The sequence below is a fragment of the Amblyraja radiata genome, chromosome 21, assembly GCF_010909765.2.
Source record: "Amblyraja radiata isolate CabotCenter1 chromosome 21, sAmbRad1.1.pri, whole genome shotgun sequence".
In the NCBI taxonomy this organism is placed as follows: domain Eukaryota; kingdom Metazoa; phylum Chordata; class Chondrichthyes; order Rajiformes; family Rajidae; genus Amblyraja; species Amblyraja radiata.
In genome coordinates, this window is record NC_045976.1 from 41,929,120 (window position 1) to 41,947,265 (window position 18,146).

At 47.3% G+C, this 18,146-nt stretch overlaps 1 protein-coding gene across 5 annotated transcripts in view; it reads right to left on the reverse strand.

Moving 5' to 3' along the window:
* The window catches only part of upf2 (UPF2 regulator of nonsense mediated mRNA decay), an 85,191-nt gene that overhangs the window by 50,362 nt on the left and 16,683 nt on the right, over positions 1-18,146 (reverse strand). For all 5 annotated transcript variants that reach the window (XM_033040176.1, XM_033040174.1, XM_033040178.1 and 2 more), the window contains 6 exons: positions 15,564-15,761; positions 12,392-12,559; positions 9,491-9,594; positions 7,091-7,176; positions 5,767-5,875; positions 2,221-2,334 (listed from right to left, as the gene is read on the reverse strand). In XM_033040176.1, the coding sequence (XP_032896067.1) occupies positions 2,221-2,334; positions 5,767-5,875; positions 7,091-7,176; positions 9,491-9,594; positions 12,392-12,559; positions 15,564-15,761 (779 nt within the window). The remainder of the gene's footprint in view (positions 1-2,220; positions 2,335-5,766; positions 5,876-7,090; positions 7,177-9,490; positions 9,595-12,391; positions 12,560-15,563; positions 15,762-18,146) is intronic.

The window sequence follows — 18,146 nt, forward strand, 5'->3', positions numbered from 1 at the left end:
TGGGCTACATCTACAATGGTGGGGAGTGTGGTCTGTGTGTGATGGACTGGGCTACATCTACAATGGTGGGGAGTGTGGTCTGTGTGATGGACTGGGATACATCTACAATGGTGGGGAGTGTGGTCTGTGTGATGGACTGGGCTACATCTACAATGGTGGGGAGTGTGGTCTGTGTGTGATGGACTGGGCTACATCTACAATGGTGGGGAGTGTGGTCTGTGTGATGGACTGGGCCACATCTACAATGGTGGGGAGTGTGGTCTGTGTGTGATGGACTGGGCTACATCTACAATGGTGGGGAGTGTGGTCTGTGTGTGATGGACTGGGCTACATCTACAATGGTGGGGAGTGTGGTCTGTGTGATGGACTGGGATACATCTACAATGGTGGGGAGTGTGGTCTGTGTGATGGACTGGGCTACATCTACAATGGTGGGGAGTGTGGTCTGTGTGATGGACTGGGCTACATCTACAATGGTGGGGAGTGTGGTCTGTGTGATGGACTGGGCTACATCTACAATGGTGGGGAGTGTGGTCTGTGTGATGGACTGGGCTACATCTACAATGGTGGGGAGTGTGGTCTGTGTGATGGACTGGGCTACATCTACAATGGTGGGGAGTGTGGTCTGTGTGATGGACTGGGCTACATCTACAACTCTGCAATTTCTTGCAGTCTTGTAGATGTAGCTCAGTCCAACGACTCTCATTGACGACCCTCGTACTATCTTTAAATGGACTTTATTGGTCTTTATCTTGCACTAAACGTTATACACTATATATCCTGTATCTGTACACTGTGGACGGCTCGATTGTAATCATGTATTGTCTTTCCGCTGACTGGTTAGCATGCAACAAAAGCTTTTCATTGTACCTCGGTACACGTGACAATAAACTAAACTAAATAAAGCTTTAATTTGTGTGGAAAAGTACAGAACAGTACTCAGAGTGATTGCCACATGTAATTTGATATTTATGTGAAACTGAGCAACAGAGGCTAATTTTTTTGTCCCTTTGCTAGCTTTGACAGGAAGGAATGATAGCAATTTAAATCACTCCAAGGAGAGTGTAACCTTATCACAGGTTTTACTGGCCTTGTATACATGAATTATTATATAGATATATTTAGAAACTATTGTACAATCTCACTATATCTCTGCTGAATTAAGGCCAAGGTTATGTTAAGATTTATTATTGTCACGTGTACTGAGCACTGTGAAAAGCTTTGTTCTGCCTGCAATCCAAACGCATCAGTTAATACCACACATAAATACAATCAAGTCAAACTGCAGTACAATAGGTAGAGCAAAGGGGAAGATACAGAGTGCAGAATATAGTTCTCATCATTGTAGCGCATCAGTTCCACAGACAAAGTCCAATGTCCGCAATGGGGTAGAGGTGAATCGGACAGCACCCTAGCTTATGGAAGGGCCGTTCAGAAGCCTGATAACAGAGAGGAAGAAGCTGTTCCTGAGTCTGGTGGTGCACGCTTTCAAGCTTCTGTACCTTCTGCCGGACGGGAGCGGGGAGAAGAAGGAATGACCGGGGTGGGACAGGGACAAGTCTTTGATGATGTCGGCTGCTTTCCCGAGGCAGCGTGAAGTGTAGATGGAGTCAATGGTGGGGAGTGTGGTCTGTGTGATGGACTGGGCTACATCTACAATGGTGGGGAGTGTGGTCTGTGTGATGGACTGGGCTACATCTACAATGGTGGGGAGTGTGGTCTGTGTGATGGACTGGGCTACATCTACAATGGTGGGGAGTGTGGTCTGTGTGATGGACTGGGCTACATCTACAATGGTGGGGAGTGTGGTCTGTGTGATGGACTGGGCTACATCTACAATGGTGGGGAGTGTGGTCTGTGTGATGGACTGGGCTACATCTACAATGGTGGGGAGTGTGGTCTGTGTGATGGACTGGGCTACATCTACAATGGTGGGGAGTGTGGTCTGTGTGATGGACTGGGCTACATCTACAATGGTGGGGAGTGTGGTCTGTGTGATGGACTGGGCTACATCTACAATGGTGGGGAGTGTGGTCTGTGTGATGGACTGGGCTACATCTACAATGGTGGGGAGTGTGGTCTGTGTGATGGACTGGGCTACATCTACAACCTTCTGCAATTTCTTAAGTCTTACAGAGTTGTAGATGTAGCCCAGTCCATTCATTGAACACTCACAGATGTCAGGCTAATGTGCATGGATAAAAGATATTGCAGACTGACCTTTAAGCAATGAAGCGTATCATTCTTTGAGAACATTTTAAACTTTGCCAGTTCCCCAATGAACCTCACAGTCTTGTTCTTAGTTTCAATATTGATCTGATCCTTCTTCCTGATCTGAAAACATAATAAGCAAAAAAAATCCATAGAAATGAATATTAATCAAGTCAGTTAGTCGATTATATTAATGCATATGTAGAGAAGGAATGGGTGATGTTTTGGGTCGGAACCCTTCATTAGATCCTACCCACTCAAAACATTACCGATTCCATTTCTCCAGAGATGCTGCCTAACCCGTTGAGTAACTTAGTATTTTGTGTCTATCTTCGGTATAAACCAATATCTGCAGTTCCTTCCTACTTATTAATGTGACGGCCCGAAACGTTGCCTATTTCCTTCGCTCCATAGATCATAGAATCATAGAAAGTAGGTGCGAGAGTAGACCACCAGGTCCGTCGAGCCCGCACCGCCATTCACTCATGGCTGAACACCAAACAGACACACTTACCCACAAACAGTAGACACAAGACACAGAACACAAGACACTACCCTCCCCTTTATACCGCTATCACCCCTCTCCACCCCAAGAACCGCGTGATCTCCTGGGGGAGGCAAAAAAACGGATAAAAACCCAGGTCCAATTCGGGAAAAAAATCCGGGAAATTCCTCTCCGACCCCAATCCAGGCGATCGACATTTGTCCAGGAGATCACTCAGGTCTACTATACTAACCATACCTAGGTCCATATCCCTGCCCTCTCCCCGTAGCCCCTTATCCCCTTGGCAGCTAAAAAACCATCTATTTTCGACTTAAATATATTTAACGTTTCTGCTTCCACTGCTCCCTGGGGCAGTGAATTCCACAAACTAACCACTCTCTGGGTGAAGAAGTTCTTCCTCATCTCAGTTTTAAAAGAGCCCCCCCTCACTCTGCAACTATGTCCCCTAGTTCTAGCCTCCCCGATCATTGGGAACATCCTCGGTGCATCCACCCGATCAAGGCCCCTCACGATCTTATACGTTTCAATGAGATCGCCTCTCATTCTTCTAAACTCCAAAGAGTAGAGTCCCAGCTTACTTAACCTTTCCTCATATGTCAATCCCCTCATTGCAGGAATTAATCTTGTAAACCTTCGCTGCACTGCCTCCAGGGCTAGTACATCCTTTCTTAAGTATGGACCCCAGAACTGTACACAGTATTCCAAATGTGGTCTCACCAATACCGTGTACAGCTGCAGCAAGACCTCCGTGTTTTTATACTCAATCCCCCTAGCAATAAAGGCCAAAACTCCATTGGCCTTCCTGATTGCTTGCTGCACCTGCATACTGACTTTTAGTGATTCATGTACTAATACCCATAGATCCCTTTGCGTTGCATTACAACGCAGCTCCTCCTCATTTAGAAAATAACTTGCCCTATCATTTTTTTCCCCAAAGTGAATGACTTCACATTTATTAGTATTAAATTTCATCTGCCAAGTTGTTGCCCACTCACCTAGCTTATCTATATCCTTTTGCAGACTCTTCCTATCCTCCTCATCCCCTACTTTCCCTCCCATTTTCGTATCGTCCGCAAATTTTGATATATTACACTTGGTTCCCTCCTCCAAATCATTTATATAAATCGTGAACAACTGGGGTCCCAGCACCGACCCTTGCGGAACCCCGCTAGTTACCGGTTGCCATCCCGAGTATGAACCATTTATCCCCACTCTCTGCTTCCTATTCGTTAGCCAATCCTCTACCCATGCTAATATATTACCCCCAATCCCATAATTTTTCATTTTTAGCAATAGTCTCTTATGTGGCACCTTGTCAAAAGCCTTTTGGAAGTCCAAGTATACCACATCCACCGGTTCCCCTTTATCCACCCGAGTTGTTACTTCCTCAAAGAATTCGAGCAGATTCGTTAAACACGATTTCCCCTTCACAAAACCATGCTGGTTCTGTCTGATGAAGTCATGTTTATCCAAGTGGCCCGTTAGCGTTTCTTTAATAATTGTCTCCAACATTTTACCCACCACCGATGTTAGACTAACCGGTCTATAGTTACCCGCCTTCTGTTTACTTCCTTTTTTAAATATAGGTGTTACATTGGCCATTTTCCAATCCACTGGGACCGTTCCTGCCTCCAGGGAGTTTTGGAAAATTATCACCAATGCATCCACAATCCCCACTGCTATCTCCCTCAAGACCCTTGGATGTAATCCATCAGGCCCAGGGGATTTATCCTCCTTCAGTCTCATTAATTTCCCTAATACCACCTCCTTGGTGATCTTAATAGTATTTAGCTCCTCCATTCCTACCGCCTCCTGTTTATCCAGCGTTGGAATATTTTTTGTGTCTTCTATGGTGAAGACTGATACAAAATACTCGTTTAATGCCTTTGCCATTTCCATGTTCCCCACCAACAACTCTCCAGTCTCACCCTCCAATGGACCAACGTTCACCTTAGCCACCCTTTTTCTTCTTATATAGCTATAAAAACTCTTACTATTAGTTTTTATGTTGTTCGCTAAATTCCTTTCATAGCCTATTTTCCCCGTCTTAATTAATCTCTTAGTTACTTTTTGCTGACCTTTAAATGCTTCCCAATCCTCTACCCTCCCACTACCTCTGGCTACCTTATATGCCCTTGCCTTCAGCCGAATACTATCCTTTATAGTTTTACTGAGCCATGGCTGACTGTTCTTACCCTTACCCCTTTTTTTCTTCATAGGAATAAATTTTTCTTGAAGGTTATACAGTAGATCCTTAAACGTACACCACTGCTCATGTACCGTCTTATTCTTGAGTCTGCTATCCCAGTCAACTTTGATCAGCTCAGTCCTCATACCTTCATAATCCCCCTTATTTAGACTAAGCACCCTAGCCTAAGTTTCAACCTGCTCCCCTTCTATTTGAATATGGAATTCGACCATATTGTGGTCACTTGTTCCCAACGAGTCCCTAACTATGACATTTTTAATTAATCCTGCTTCATTACACAGGACCAGATCTAAGATTGCCTCCCCCCTTGTCGGTTCCGTGACATACTGTTCTAGGAACCCGTCTCTAATACATTCAATAAACTCTTCCTCTAGTCTACCCTGCCCAGTTTGGTTTGCCCAATTAATATGAAAATTGAAGTCCCCCATGATTACAGCAGTTCCCTTTTTACATGCGTCAACTATTTGCAGATTTATGTTCTGACTAACAGCGTCACAGCTATTTGGAGGTCTATAAATTACACCCACTAGTGTTTTTTTCCCCTTGTTATTCTCTATCTGTACCCAAGCTGTTTCACTATCCTGATCCTTCAACGCAATATCCTTCCTCTCCATTGCCGTTATTCCCTCCCTTATTAAAAGGGCCACCCCTCCTCCCTTTCTTTCCTGTCTATCTTTTCTAATTGTCGAGATGCTGCCTCACCCGCTGAGTTTCTCCAGCATTTTTGTCTACCTTCGATTTTCCCGCATCTGCAGTTCTTTCTTAAACAATACTGATTCTGAAGTGGTTTCTTAGATTATTTGAAAAATTAATCAATATGAAATACAAAATGTGGACGTACGTGGAATCTGAAGTCGCCTTTTAGCATGGTACAGAGATCCTCTGCCACGTCGGCCATGCATGGGTGAAGGGTGCCAACCAGACGGGCATAAAACGGGAGCAGATCCAACCTGCAAGGGGATAAACGTTAAATAATCAATCCGCACAAAGCATCTTGTGCTTTATCCACATGCTGATCTATGATGCAGCTGTTTCCAAAGCCATTAAACTTTCTGAAGCTTCTGAATTTTGTAGTCGACAGAGCAGTACTCTGCATATCGCCAACTTGGACAACTTTACATTTTTATCCAGCCATTTAACCGTACAAACCTGTACGTCTTTGGAGTGTGGGAGGAAACCGAAGATCTCGGAGAAAACCCACGCAGGTCACGTGGTCGGGATCGAACCCGGGTCTCTGGCGCTGCATTGTTTGCTGTATGGCAGCAACTCTACTGCTGCACCACCGTGATCGCCCTTAAAGGGCCAGTCCCACTTTCACAACCTAATTCACGACCTCTGCCGAGTTTGCCCTTGACTTATACTCGCATCATGGTCGTCACGAGGTCGTAGGTAGGCCGTAGAGGTCGCGATGCTAGTCGTACGTACCTGTGGCATCAAGTAGGTCGGGGCGTTTTTCTAGCCTGATGAAAAATGTCCACGAGTAAAAAAGGCAGTGAAATAGGTTGTGAAAGTGGGACAGGCCCTTATGGAGGAGGAACTAGATTCTACCCGGTCACTCTCGCAATACAAAGGCTGCCTACGCTGCAAGCATTGGAACACAAGGAACTGCAGAAAATACAAACTATGAGAAAAAGACACAAAGTGCTGGAGTAACTCAGCAGGTCAGTCTGTCGAAGAGGCTCTTCTACCCGAACTGTCCACAATAACGAGTAAGCCATTTAGAATGGAGACGAGGAAACACTTTTTCCACACAGAGTTGTGAGTCTGTGGAACATAGATAGGTGACGTTTCGGGTCGAGTCCCTTCTTCAGACTGATTGTAGTTGGGGAGGGTGGAGGAGAGAATAAAATACAATCAGTCTGTGTCTGAAGAAGGGTCTCGACCCGAAATGTCACCCATTTTGTTTCTCCTTCTCTCGAGAGATGCAGCCTGCCCAGTTGAGTTACTCCAGCAATTACTCCGCCAATTGCGTGCGTGCGTGTGTGTGTACGCGTGTATGTACGTGTGTGTGTATGCGTGTGTGTGTATGCGTGCGTGCGTGCGTGCGTACTGTCAGTGGTGTAAGGAGCAGCCAAGCTGCTATCTTGGTGCTGTCTGGGCTGCTTTGACATGGGTTCCTCTCTGCAGCGGTTGAGAAAGAGCACGACAACATTATTGACACCAACCTCTGTCTGGGTACAGTGAACAGTGCCCGCACCAGTTTCCTCCGGTTTGCCTTCGTGTTCATGTTCATGCAGAAATCCATCGCAGCCTGGGTGAAAGAATCAGAAGTTATTGTTGGTTCAAGAGCTTTTCAATTCAGCCGCTGTTGCTGCTGTGTGTGGTCTCGAATTGGACCAACCACTTGTACTGCAAGTGTTTAAAGCCCCTGTCCCACTGTATGAGTTCTCCCGAGTTCCCCCCCCGATTCGAACTCGGAGAATGTCTGTAGCGGGTCTGTAGGAGTCCGTGGATGTCTCGTAGCGGCTCGTACGAGAAAAAAGTAAAGGTTTTTTTCATCACGAGTATTTCTTTACTCGTGGACATTTTTTACATGGATGAAAAAACGTCCCGAGTTTACCGGATTTCCCGAGTACCTACTGTTAGCATTATGAGCCGCTACGAGACATCCACAAACTCCTACGGATCCGCTACGGACATTCTCCGAGTTCGAATCAGTGGAAAACTCGGGAGAACGCGTGAATTACCTCTTACAGTGGGACAGGGGCTTTAGAATGAACTACAGATGCTGGAAAAAATCAAAGGTAGACACAAAATGCTGGAGTAACTCAGCGAGTGAGGCAGCATCTATGGAGAGAAGGAATGGGTGACGTTTCGGGTCGAGACCCTTCTTCAAACTGATGTGGGGGTGGAGGGGGGGGGGGGGGGAAGAACTGGAAGTATGACTGGAGTTCCAAATTCAGCTCCCGATTTAGGCTTTTATTATCAGATGTACCGAGGTACTGTGAAGAGCTTTGCTTTCCATGATATCCAATCAAATCAGATGATACTCCACATAAATACAATCCCTGCAAGTAGAACCACGTGGGTTTCCTCCGGGTGCTTCACTTTCCACCCACATCCCAGATATATGCAGATGTGTACGAGAATTGGCCTCTGTTCATCCCCCCATAGTGTGTAGGGAGGTGATGCTTAGGTGGGATCACATGGAACTAGTGCGACTGAAGGTCGGCATGGGCTCAGCGGGCTGAAGGGCCTGGTTCCATGCTGTATCTCTACTAAACTAAACCAACAGCATTATAAAAGACCCCACACATCTCCATCACGGACTGTTCACTCTGCTTCCCTCGGGTAAAAGGTATCACAGTATAAGGAGCAGAACGGCCAGATTTTCCCCCCGAGCCATCAGACTCTTGAATTCCACAAATGTGCCGCCACTATTATCTGTTTTATCTTTTTATCTATTTTATCTTTTTATCTATTTTATCCTTTTGTTATCTTATGTGGCCAGAAGCAACGACATTTTGTTCAGATTTGCATTTGTTGGTGTATGTTTGAATGACAATAAAGTCTTTGATTGATTGAGTGATCATTTACTATTCTCACCCCTGGTAATCTCATCCAACACAGCCCGAATATATTCTACACTCTGTATCTTCCCTTTTGTTCTATCTGTTGTACCCGAGTTTGACTTGATTGTATTTATATGTAGAATTATCTGATTGCACAGCTGCCAAAACAAAGCTTTTTGCCGTACCTCAGTACATGCGACGATGATAAACCTAAACATTCCCATCTGAGGCACCAGCTACAAGTTTCCATGTAAGAAATGGGAGTATTGTGAACAGTGTTGAGCCCCACATCTGAGGAAGGATGTGCTGGTGCTGAAGAGGGTCCAGAGGAGCGGAGAGGTTTACGAGAATGACCCCAGGAATGATTGGGTTAACATATGATGAGAGTTTGACGGCTCTGGGCCTGTACTCGCTGGAGTTTAGAAGGATGAGGGGATGAGGGACCTCATTGAAACTTGCCGAATAGTGAAAGGCCTGGATAGAGTGGATGTGGAGAGGATGTTTCCACTAGTGGGAGAGTCTGGGACCAGGGGGCACAGCCTCAGAATTAAAGGATGTTCCTTTAGAAAGGAGATGAAAGGTACATGCCACATAGAGTATTTTGTTCGCGTATGCGCTTACTGGTGCCAAAAAGGTTAAGAACCACTGATTTATGGAGAGAAACTCAGCGGGTGAGGCAGCATCTGTGGAGCGAAGGAATAGGTGACGTTTCGGATCGAGACCCGGATAGCATCTATGGAGCAAAGGAATAGGTGACGTTTCGGGTCGAGACCCGGAAAGCATCTATGGAGAGAAGGAATAGGTGATGTTTCGGGTCGAGACCCTTCCGGGTCTCGACCCGAAACGTCACCTATTCCTTCTCTCCATAGATGCTGCCTCACCTGCTGAGTTACTCCAGCATTTTGTGTCTCCCTTCTATTTTTCCAGCATCTGCAGTTCTTTCTCAAACATTGAATGGAATGGACTACTTCGTCACATGTGACAAGGCACCGTGGAATTCTTTGATTGAAGCACCGACAGAGAGCGCTGCAGGTTCACACGTCGGGGACTGACCTTGTCTATCAGGTCACGGTTGACACAGTTTGGGAGCTGCTGCAGGAAGGCATCTACGATCAGCTTCAGGTGAGACCCCGTGCTGGTTTCCTCTTCGTCTTGCTCTGCAACGCAACCGCCAACATTCACCCAGAAGGTAAAGGCATCTACGCTTTTGACAGTCAGATATACGTTCTCGGTGCAGAATTAGGCCATTCGGCCCATCGGGTCCACTCCGACATTCAATCATAGCTGATCTATCTTTCCATCTCAACCCCTTCTCCCCATAACCCCCGACACCTGTAGTAATCAAGAATCTGATAACCTTGGCTGTAAAAAAAATCCATTGACTTGGCCTCCACAGCAGTATTTATTAGATTTAGAGACACAGCACGGAAACAGGCCCTTCAGCCCACCGTGTCTGCACAGACTAGCGATCCCTGCACACTAACACTATCCTACACACACGAGGGACAACTTACATTTATACAAAGCCGATTAACCTACAAACCTGTGCGACTTTGGAGTGTGGGAGGAAACTGACTCAGAGAAAGCTCATGCAGGTCACAGGGAGAACGTACAAACTCCGTACAGACAGCACCCGTAGTCAGGATCAAAACCGGGTCTCTGGCACTGTAAGGCAGCAACTCTACCGCTGCGCCACCGTGTTGCAATGAATTCCACAGATTCACCACCCTCTGACTAAAGAAATTCCTGGTTAAATTAATTCTGAATGGTCTCGACCCGAAACGTCACCCAGAGATGCTGCCTGTCCCGCTGAGTTACTCCAGCATTGTGTGTCTATCCAAATAAATTCCTCCTCATCTCCTGCCTAAAAGTAGAAAACTTTATGTGCAAGTGACGAATAAAACTGATAGGTTGATACACTAGTTCTATCCCACATGCACTCGGGACAATTTACAGAAACCAATTAACCTACAAACCTGCACGTCTTCAGAGTGTAGGGGGGGAAACCGGAGCACCCGGAGAAAACCCACGCAGGCCACAGGGAGAACGTACAAACTCCGTACAAACAGCGCCCGTAGTCAGGATTGAACCCGGGTCTCTGGTGTAGTAAGGCAGCTGCTCTACCGCTGCACCACCATGCCACACCTGGTAGGTCACTGCCTCAGTGCCAGAGATCCGGGTTTGATCCGGATCTCCGTGGCTTTGTGGAGTTTGCACGTTCTTCCTGCGACCACGACTTTCCTCCGGGTGCTCCGGTTTCAAGGGAAAACTAGGCAGAGGTCGTGAATTAGGTCGTGAAAGTGGGACAGGCCCTTTTGATCGAGCTCTTAAAGATAGCGGAATCAAGGGATGTGGGGAGGAGGCAGGAACGGGGTACTGATTGTGGATGATCAGCCATGATCACAGTGATTGAAGGGCCGAATGGCCTACTCCTGCACCTATTGTCCATAGTCTTTCCTTCCTCGATCGGTTTCTTTCGATGAACATTCCCTACACGGCCCAATGTCAAATTGTGCTTCCTAGTCTTCCCAATGCAATGCCTTGAGTCATTGAACTGCATTGAGCAGCTGCACCACAACAAGCTGCAGCTGCGAATGCAAGGAGTGGCGACGGGTGTTCCCGCATTCTTTAGAACCAGACAGACAAGCCCAGTCAATGTGCCTGCAGCCAGCCAGATATTGCTCAGCAGCTTCCACCACTAACTGGTTAGCAGAGTTCCTTATGAGAAGCGCCCTTTACTTTGGGCAAGTGTTCAAATCTAGATGGTGAAGGATTCACCAGAGTACCTAATGTTATTAGGTGGACAAAAATGCTGCAGAAACTCAGCGGGTTAGGCAGCATCTATGGAGCGAAGGAATAGGTGACATTTCGGGTCCAAAACGTCACATATCCATGTTCTTCAGAGATGCTGCCTAACACACTGTGAGTTACTCCAGCACTCTGTGAAACGTCACCTATCCATGTTCTCCACAGAGGATAGGTGACGTTTTGTGTCAGGTCCCTTATAGAAACTTCCTCAACTACCTCCTCTGGCAGTTTGTTCCATACACCCAGCTTCCTCTGTGTGAAAATGTTGCCCCTCAGGTTCCCGTTAAATGTTGTCTCTCTCACCTTAAACATTCATCCTCTGCCACATCCCAGGAATGAATGGGGTTAACGGGATGAGCGTTTGACAGCACTGGGCCTGCCCTCGCTGGAGTTTAGAGGAATGAGGGCGGGGGACCCTCATTGAAACTTACCGAATAGTGAAAAGCTTGGATAGAGTGGATATGGAGAGGATGTTTCCACTAGTGGGAGAGTCTAGGACCAGAGGTCACAGCCTCAGAATAAAAGGACGTTCCTTTAGGAAGGAGATGAGAGGGAATTTCTTTGGTCAGAGGGTGGTGAATCTGTGGAATTCTTTGCCACAGAAGGACGTGGTGGCCGACTCAGTGGATATTTTTAAAGCAGAAATAGATTCTTGGTTCATACGGGTGTCGGGGGTTATGGGAAGAAGGCAGGAGAATGGGGTTAGGAGGGAGAGATAGATCAGCCATGATTGAATGATGGAGCAGACTTGATGGGCCGAATGGCCTAATTCTGCTCCTATTACTTATGAATATGATCAAGCCAGACAAGATGCAAACATTCTGTTTTGTTGCTCCATCTTCCATCTTATTCTGTCTGCTTGTCCTTTACAGGATGGTCTGGTATGAAACTAATTGGAAGCTCTTTGTCCAACATCAACATTTCAGGCTCGCGTTAAATGAATAAAACATAAACCTCCCCCCCCCCCCCCCAAAAAAATATAATTGATGAATGAAATGCAAATTTACACCTGAAGAAAACATGGGCACTTTCTCCCAAGCTTTCTTTGTCAACAACAATTCTTTCATTCGCTGCAAACAAGGGAACCATCACATGCCAAAGACAAAGGTGTAATAGCCGGCAGTTCACATTAAAACATAACGTTACCGTGTTCCTCCAGAAGCTTCTGGCTAAGATCTTCTGTTTCATCTGCTACTTCTTCTTCTATTATGTCATCATTAATATCCAAGTTCTCCAGTTCCAGCTCCAGCTCTTCCGTAGCGGCCAAGTCTTTAGAGTCTTTCACATCCTTCGCATCTTTCGCCTCCTTAGAATCTGCGTCAAGAAGTTTGCACGTCAATAACTGGGGGAATTTGTAAATGTGGATGTTATTTGCAGTGTTATCCCAAAACAAGACATTTAAAATGGCCAAATAATCTAATGGTGAAGCTTGAATTCTCCAATTTTACCTACAAACAAACCATTTTCTATGTGGCCAACCTGGACTCACTCCCATATCTCCAGCATCCCCCTCACTTCCACTGGTATTCCTTCCTCTGGCTTCACAATTCTTATCTCTTCTAGCCTTGTCATAAACCTTTCGTCTATTCATCTCTGGCCTTTGCCCAACCACCTGCCTATCGAGCCCTCTCACCTCACCTGCATCCACCTATCACTCTCCGAGCTTCGCCCCGCCCCTTGTCTCCCCCTTTCTTCCCCCCAACAGAATCACTGTGAAGAAAGCTTCCGACCCAACACGTCACCTATCCATGTTCTCCACAGATGCCGCCTGACCCGCTGAGTTTCCCCAGCATTTTTGTCTACCTGCAGAGAGGCATAGATTGGGTAGACAGTCAGAAGCTTTTACCCAGAGTGGAACTGTCAAAGACTGGGGGCCACAGAGGGGAAGGGTTTACCGGAGATGTGCGGAGTATGTTTTTACACTCATAGGGTGGTGGGGACAGATACGATGGTGGCATTTAAGAGGCTTTTGGATAGGCACGTGGATAGGCATATTACCTGGATATGCAGGGAATGGAGGGACATGGTCACGTGTAGTCTAGACAATAGGTGCAGGAGCAGGCCATTCGGCCCTCCAAACCAGCACCGCCATTCAATGTGATCATGGCTGATCATCCACAATCAGTACCCTGTTCCTGCCTTCTCCCCATATCCCCTGACTCCGCTATCGTTAAGAGCTCTATCTAGCTCTCTACACTAGTTCTTTAAGAGCCCTATCTAGCTATCTTTAAGAGCCGCTATCTTTAAGAACTCTGTCTAGCTCTCTCTTGAAAGTATCCAGAGAACTGGCCTCCACCGCCCTGTGAGGCAGAGAATTCCACAGACTCACACACCTCCCTGTGAGAAAAGGCAGAGGAAATTAGTTGAGCTTGGAATCATGCTCGGCACGAAGGACCTGTTCCTGTGCTGTACTGTTCTGCGTTCTATGTAGAGTCAGAGCTGTACTTGGTTATTCTCGGAAGTTATTTCAACTTAATAATTAACCGCTTCCCTTTAGCGCTGCCTGACGACAGACAACATGTGGCCAGCCAGCCCGCCAGCCAGCCAGCCCGCCAGCCAGCCCGCCAGCCAGCCAGCCCGCCAGCCAGCCCGCCAGCTGCTTGTCTTCTCCATTCCCCTTTGTCTGAATGTGCCGGCACAAACTAGTTACGCCGGGTGTTACCAACTCTGTGTGTGACCTCGCCCACCATTCTCCAGCGTGCGTGCAGGTTAACTGGGAGGTGTTGAAGCCAAATCTACTCGACACACGCGCACAGAACGGAGACGAGGAAACACTTTTTCACACTGAGAGTTGTGAGTTGAGAGTTGTGGAATTCTCTGCCTCAGAGGGCGGTGGAGGCCGGTTTTCTGGATACTTTCAAGAGAGAGCTAGATAGGGCTCTTAAAGATAGTGGGGTCAGGGGATATGGGGAGAAGGCAGGAATGGGGTACTGATTGTGGATGATCAGCCATGATCACATTGAAAGGCGGTGCTGGCTCGAAGGGCTGAATGGCCTACTCCTGCACCTATTGTCTATTGTCACACTTTCAATTAACTTTTACGATTTTAAATTTTAATGCAAATACAGTTATGTCGATACTGTTAAAATAAAACATATAAATTATCTTCTACAGGTCTGCCATCCCACCCAAATAAGACATTTCTTCCCCTTCGAATGGATGAAGAGACAATACACAAGAAGCTCCTTTAAGAGCCTGTCCCACTTAGGAGACCTAAACAGCAACATTGCCCGCCACCCAAAAAAAAAAATAAAAGTCGAGGTGACCTGCAACCTCCTACCACCTCCCACGCACATGTTGAAAACCTTCCTCGACTATGAAGAAATCCGGCTTTGACTAGACCTGCGACTAAAAACCGATCCATTTTTAAAACGGCAACCTATTTTTAGTCGAGGCCGGTTTTAATCATGATGAGAAAATAGCAGCAACCTAGATGAAGCCTCGACCACGCGGGAACCACTTTCCACCATTAGGGAGAGTGACCAAAACCTCCGGTGACCTCATGGAAACCTTGGGTGGCGGGCAAGGTCACCAGAGGTTGCTGTTTAGGTCTCCTAAGTGGGACAGGCCCGTTAGACTTTAGTGTAAAGTCACAGCATGGAAACAGGCCCTTCGGCCCATCGAGTCCACACCGATCAGTGATCTCCCATACATTATTAACACTATCCCACACACTAGGAACAATTTTATCAAACCCAATTCATCTACAAGCTTGTACGCCTTCGGAGTGTGGGAGGGAACCGGAGCACCCGGAGAAAACCCACACAGGTCACAGGAAGAATGGGCAAACTCCGTACAGCCAGTACCCGCGGTCAGGAACGTACTAGGGTCTCAGGTAGACAAAATTGCTGGAGAAACTCAGCGGGTGCGGCAGCATCTATGGAGCGAAGGAAATAGGCAACATTTCGGGCCGAAACCCTTCTTCAGACTGATGCAGGGTAGGGGGGGGGGCGAGAAGAAGAAAGGAAGAGGAGGAGCCAGAGGGCTGAGGGAGAGCTGAGAAGGGGAGGAGACAGCAAGGGCTACCGGAAATTGGAGAAATCAATGTTCAGGCCACCGGGGTGCAGACTGCCCAAGCGGAAGATGAGGTGCTGCTCCTCCAGTTTCCGGTGGTGCTCACTCTGGCAATGGAGGAGGCCCAGGACAGAATGGGCGGGGGAGTTGAAGTGCTGAGCCACCGGGAGATCAGGTTGGTTACAGCGGACCAGGATCTCTGGCGCTGTAGAGCAGCAACTCTACCGCTGCGCCACCGTGACGCTCCATGAATTACACTCCAATGTATACGGGGATCTTTGTCAGGCACCAAATACTTGTTTACCTTTTGGATCTTCTTTGTTGCCATCTTTATTCTGCGCATTCTTGTCATTGTCTTTGAATAAGATGGCAGGCACAAAGGCTTTCAGGTCAATGAGGTTCTCGTAGAAGTTGCGTGCATCTTCGTCCTCCCATATCCCGCCATCGAGGTCATATTCTCCAGGCCTCCCGGGAGTGAAGATGTCTATACCAGTGCCGTGTTCTGTCAGAAGTAAGAACAGTAAATAGTTAAGCTCCACCGGTTCAGTGCTTCAACAGTCCTTTAATGTCACATGTACAAACACACAGTGGAATTATTTTCTCATGGGCCTGTCCCACTTAGGCGATTTTTTAGGCGACCGCCGGTGAATAAGACATTGAAATTCACCGGTCAGCACCGGCGACAACCTGCGTCACCTGTCGACTGCCCACATTAACCTGCCGACACCCTACGACATTCTGCGGACTGCCTACATTAACCTGGCAACAACCTACGGCAGCACCTACGTCAAGCTACGCTCATTTGGCGTCAAACACAAGGTCGCCACTGTCGGCGAAAAATGTTCAACATGTTGAAAATTTTTCGCCGACCAGAAAGATGTTACGACTCCTTGGGTGACTGAGGAGACTACTCACGACCATACAGGCGACACCCCGGCGACCACAGTCTCCTGTAGTCGCCTAAAAAGTTGCCCAAGTGGGACAGGCCCATAACACGCAGTCCGATACGGTATTGCCATACCCAAGCATATCGTCGATTAGCAAGTGTACAGAAATAGTCAGTCTGAAGAAGGGTCCCAATCCAAAACGTCACCTGTTCATGATCCCCAGCAACACTGCCTGACCCGCTGCTTACTCCAACATTGTATTTCATTTTTGGCTTCAGTGAAACTATTGACTTCCATTGTTCGTGTTACCTCACACCCCACCACCCCTGTGTGCACCCATTGCTCCCGTAATCCCGCCCCTTCCCCCATCCCATCACCTGTATCCCTCCTTCCGGCTTTACATTTCACCCCTCCTCTTCCCACCGTATCCGACACCCCTTTGTCCCCTTTTTGTACAGGGTCTTGGTGAGACCACACCTGGAGTATTGCGTACAGTTTTGGTCTCCAAATCTGAGGAAGGACATTATTGCCATAGAGGGAGTGCAGAGAAGGTTCACCAGACTGATTCCTGGGATGTCAGGACTGTCTTATGAAGAAAGACTGGATAGACTTGGTTTATACTCTCTAGAATTTAGGAGATTGAGAGGGGATCTTATAGAAACTTACAAAATTCTTAAGGGGTTGGACAGGCTAGATGCAGGTAGATTGCTCCCGATGTTGGGGAAGTCCAGGACAAGGGGTCACAGCTTAAGGATAAGGGGGAAATCCTTTAAAACCGAGATGAGAAGAACTTTTTTCACACAGAGAGTGGTGAATCTCTGGAACTCCCTGCCACAGAGGGTAGTCGAGGCCAGTTCATTGGCTATATTTAAGAGGGAGTTAGATGTGGCCCTTGTGGCTAAGGGGATCAGAGGGTATGGAGAGAAGGCAGGTACGGGATACTGAGTTGGATGATCAGCCATGATCATATTGAATGGCGGTGCAGGCTCGAAGGGCCGAATGGCCTACTCCTGCACCTAATTTCTATGTTTCTATGTTTCTATGTTTTACCTCCAACCGTTGTCACTTACTCCACCAATCTGCCCATCATCCCCCTGACCTGTACCCACCTATCACTCGCCAGGCTTTGTCCCGCCCCCACTTGTCTCTACCAGCTTTCTACCCCCCACCCCCCCCACTGGCAGTCTGAAGAAGGGTCCCGAGCCTAAACATCATCTGTCCATTCCCTCACCGCTCCAGACTGCAGGAGTACGTGCTGAGGGACGCACTGAAGCTCGGTGCAGCCAACGCCAAGTCAAGTGAGTTTATTGTCATGTGTCTCAGATAGGACAATGAAATTCTTGTTTGCAAGGTTCGGTGGGGGAAGGACCACAGTCTAGGTTCCTTCCGCTGCTGGACATGGGGGGGGGGGGGGCAAGGTGTGGTGGAGACGCCCCTCAAAATAAGGGAGGGGATTCCACGCCAGTGGGCCACATGAGTGGCAAGGGTGTGGGGTAAAATTGTGATTAGAGGAAACTGTATTGAATGTATGTATAGCCTCCGAGAATGTCGAATGGTGCCTTGTGTGGATCATGTATTATATATATATATTTCTCGAATAAAGTTGATTTTGAAATTGGAAACAAAAATTCCCTCCACAGATGCTGCCTGACCCACTGAGTTACTCCAGCACTTTGTGTTCTGGCTCTGAACCCCAGCCAGTCTTTCAGTGACACCTAGTGGAAGGCTGTAAAATGGAGGTTAGAATTTTACCAATTTAGAATCACAAATTGCACTGCAGGATTCAAATGCTGGACTGAGCCACTCGAGTTGGTCAGTAGAGTTAGTTTTTTGTCTTAGTTTAGTTTAGAGATACAACATGGAAACAGGCCCTTCGGCCCACCGAGTCCATGCCGACAATCGCCCACCTGTTCACACGTGTTCTGTGTTTGCCCACTAGGGGTCATCTTCAGCTGACAATTCAACAACAAACCCTCACATCTATGGGAGGTGAAAGTTAA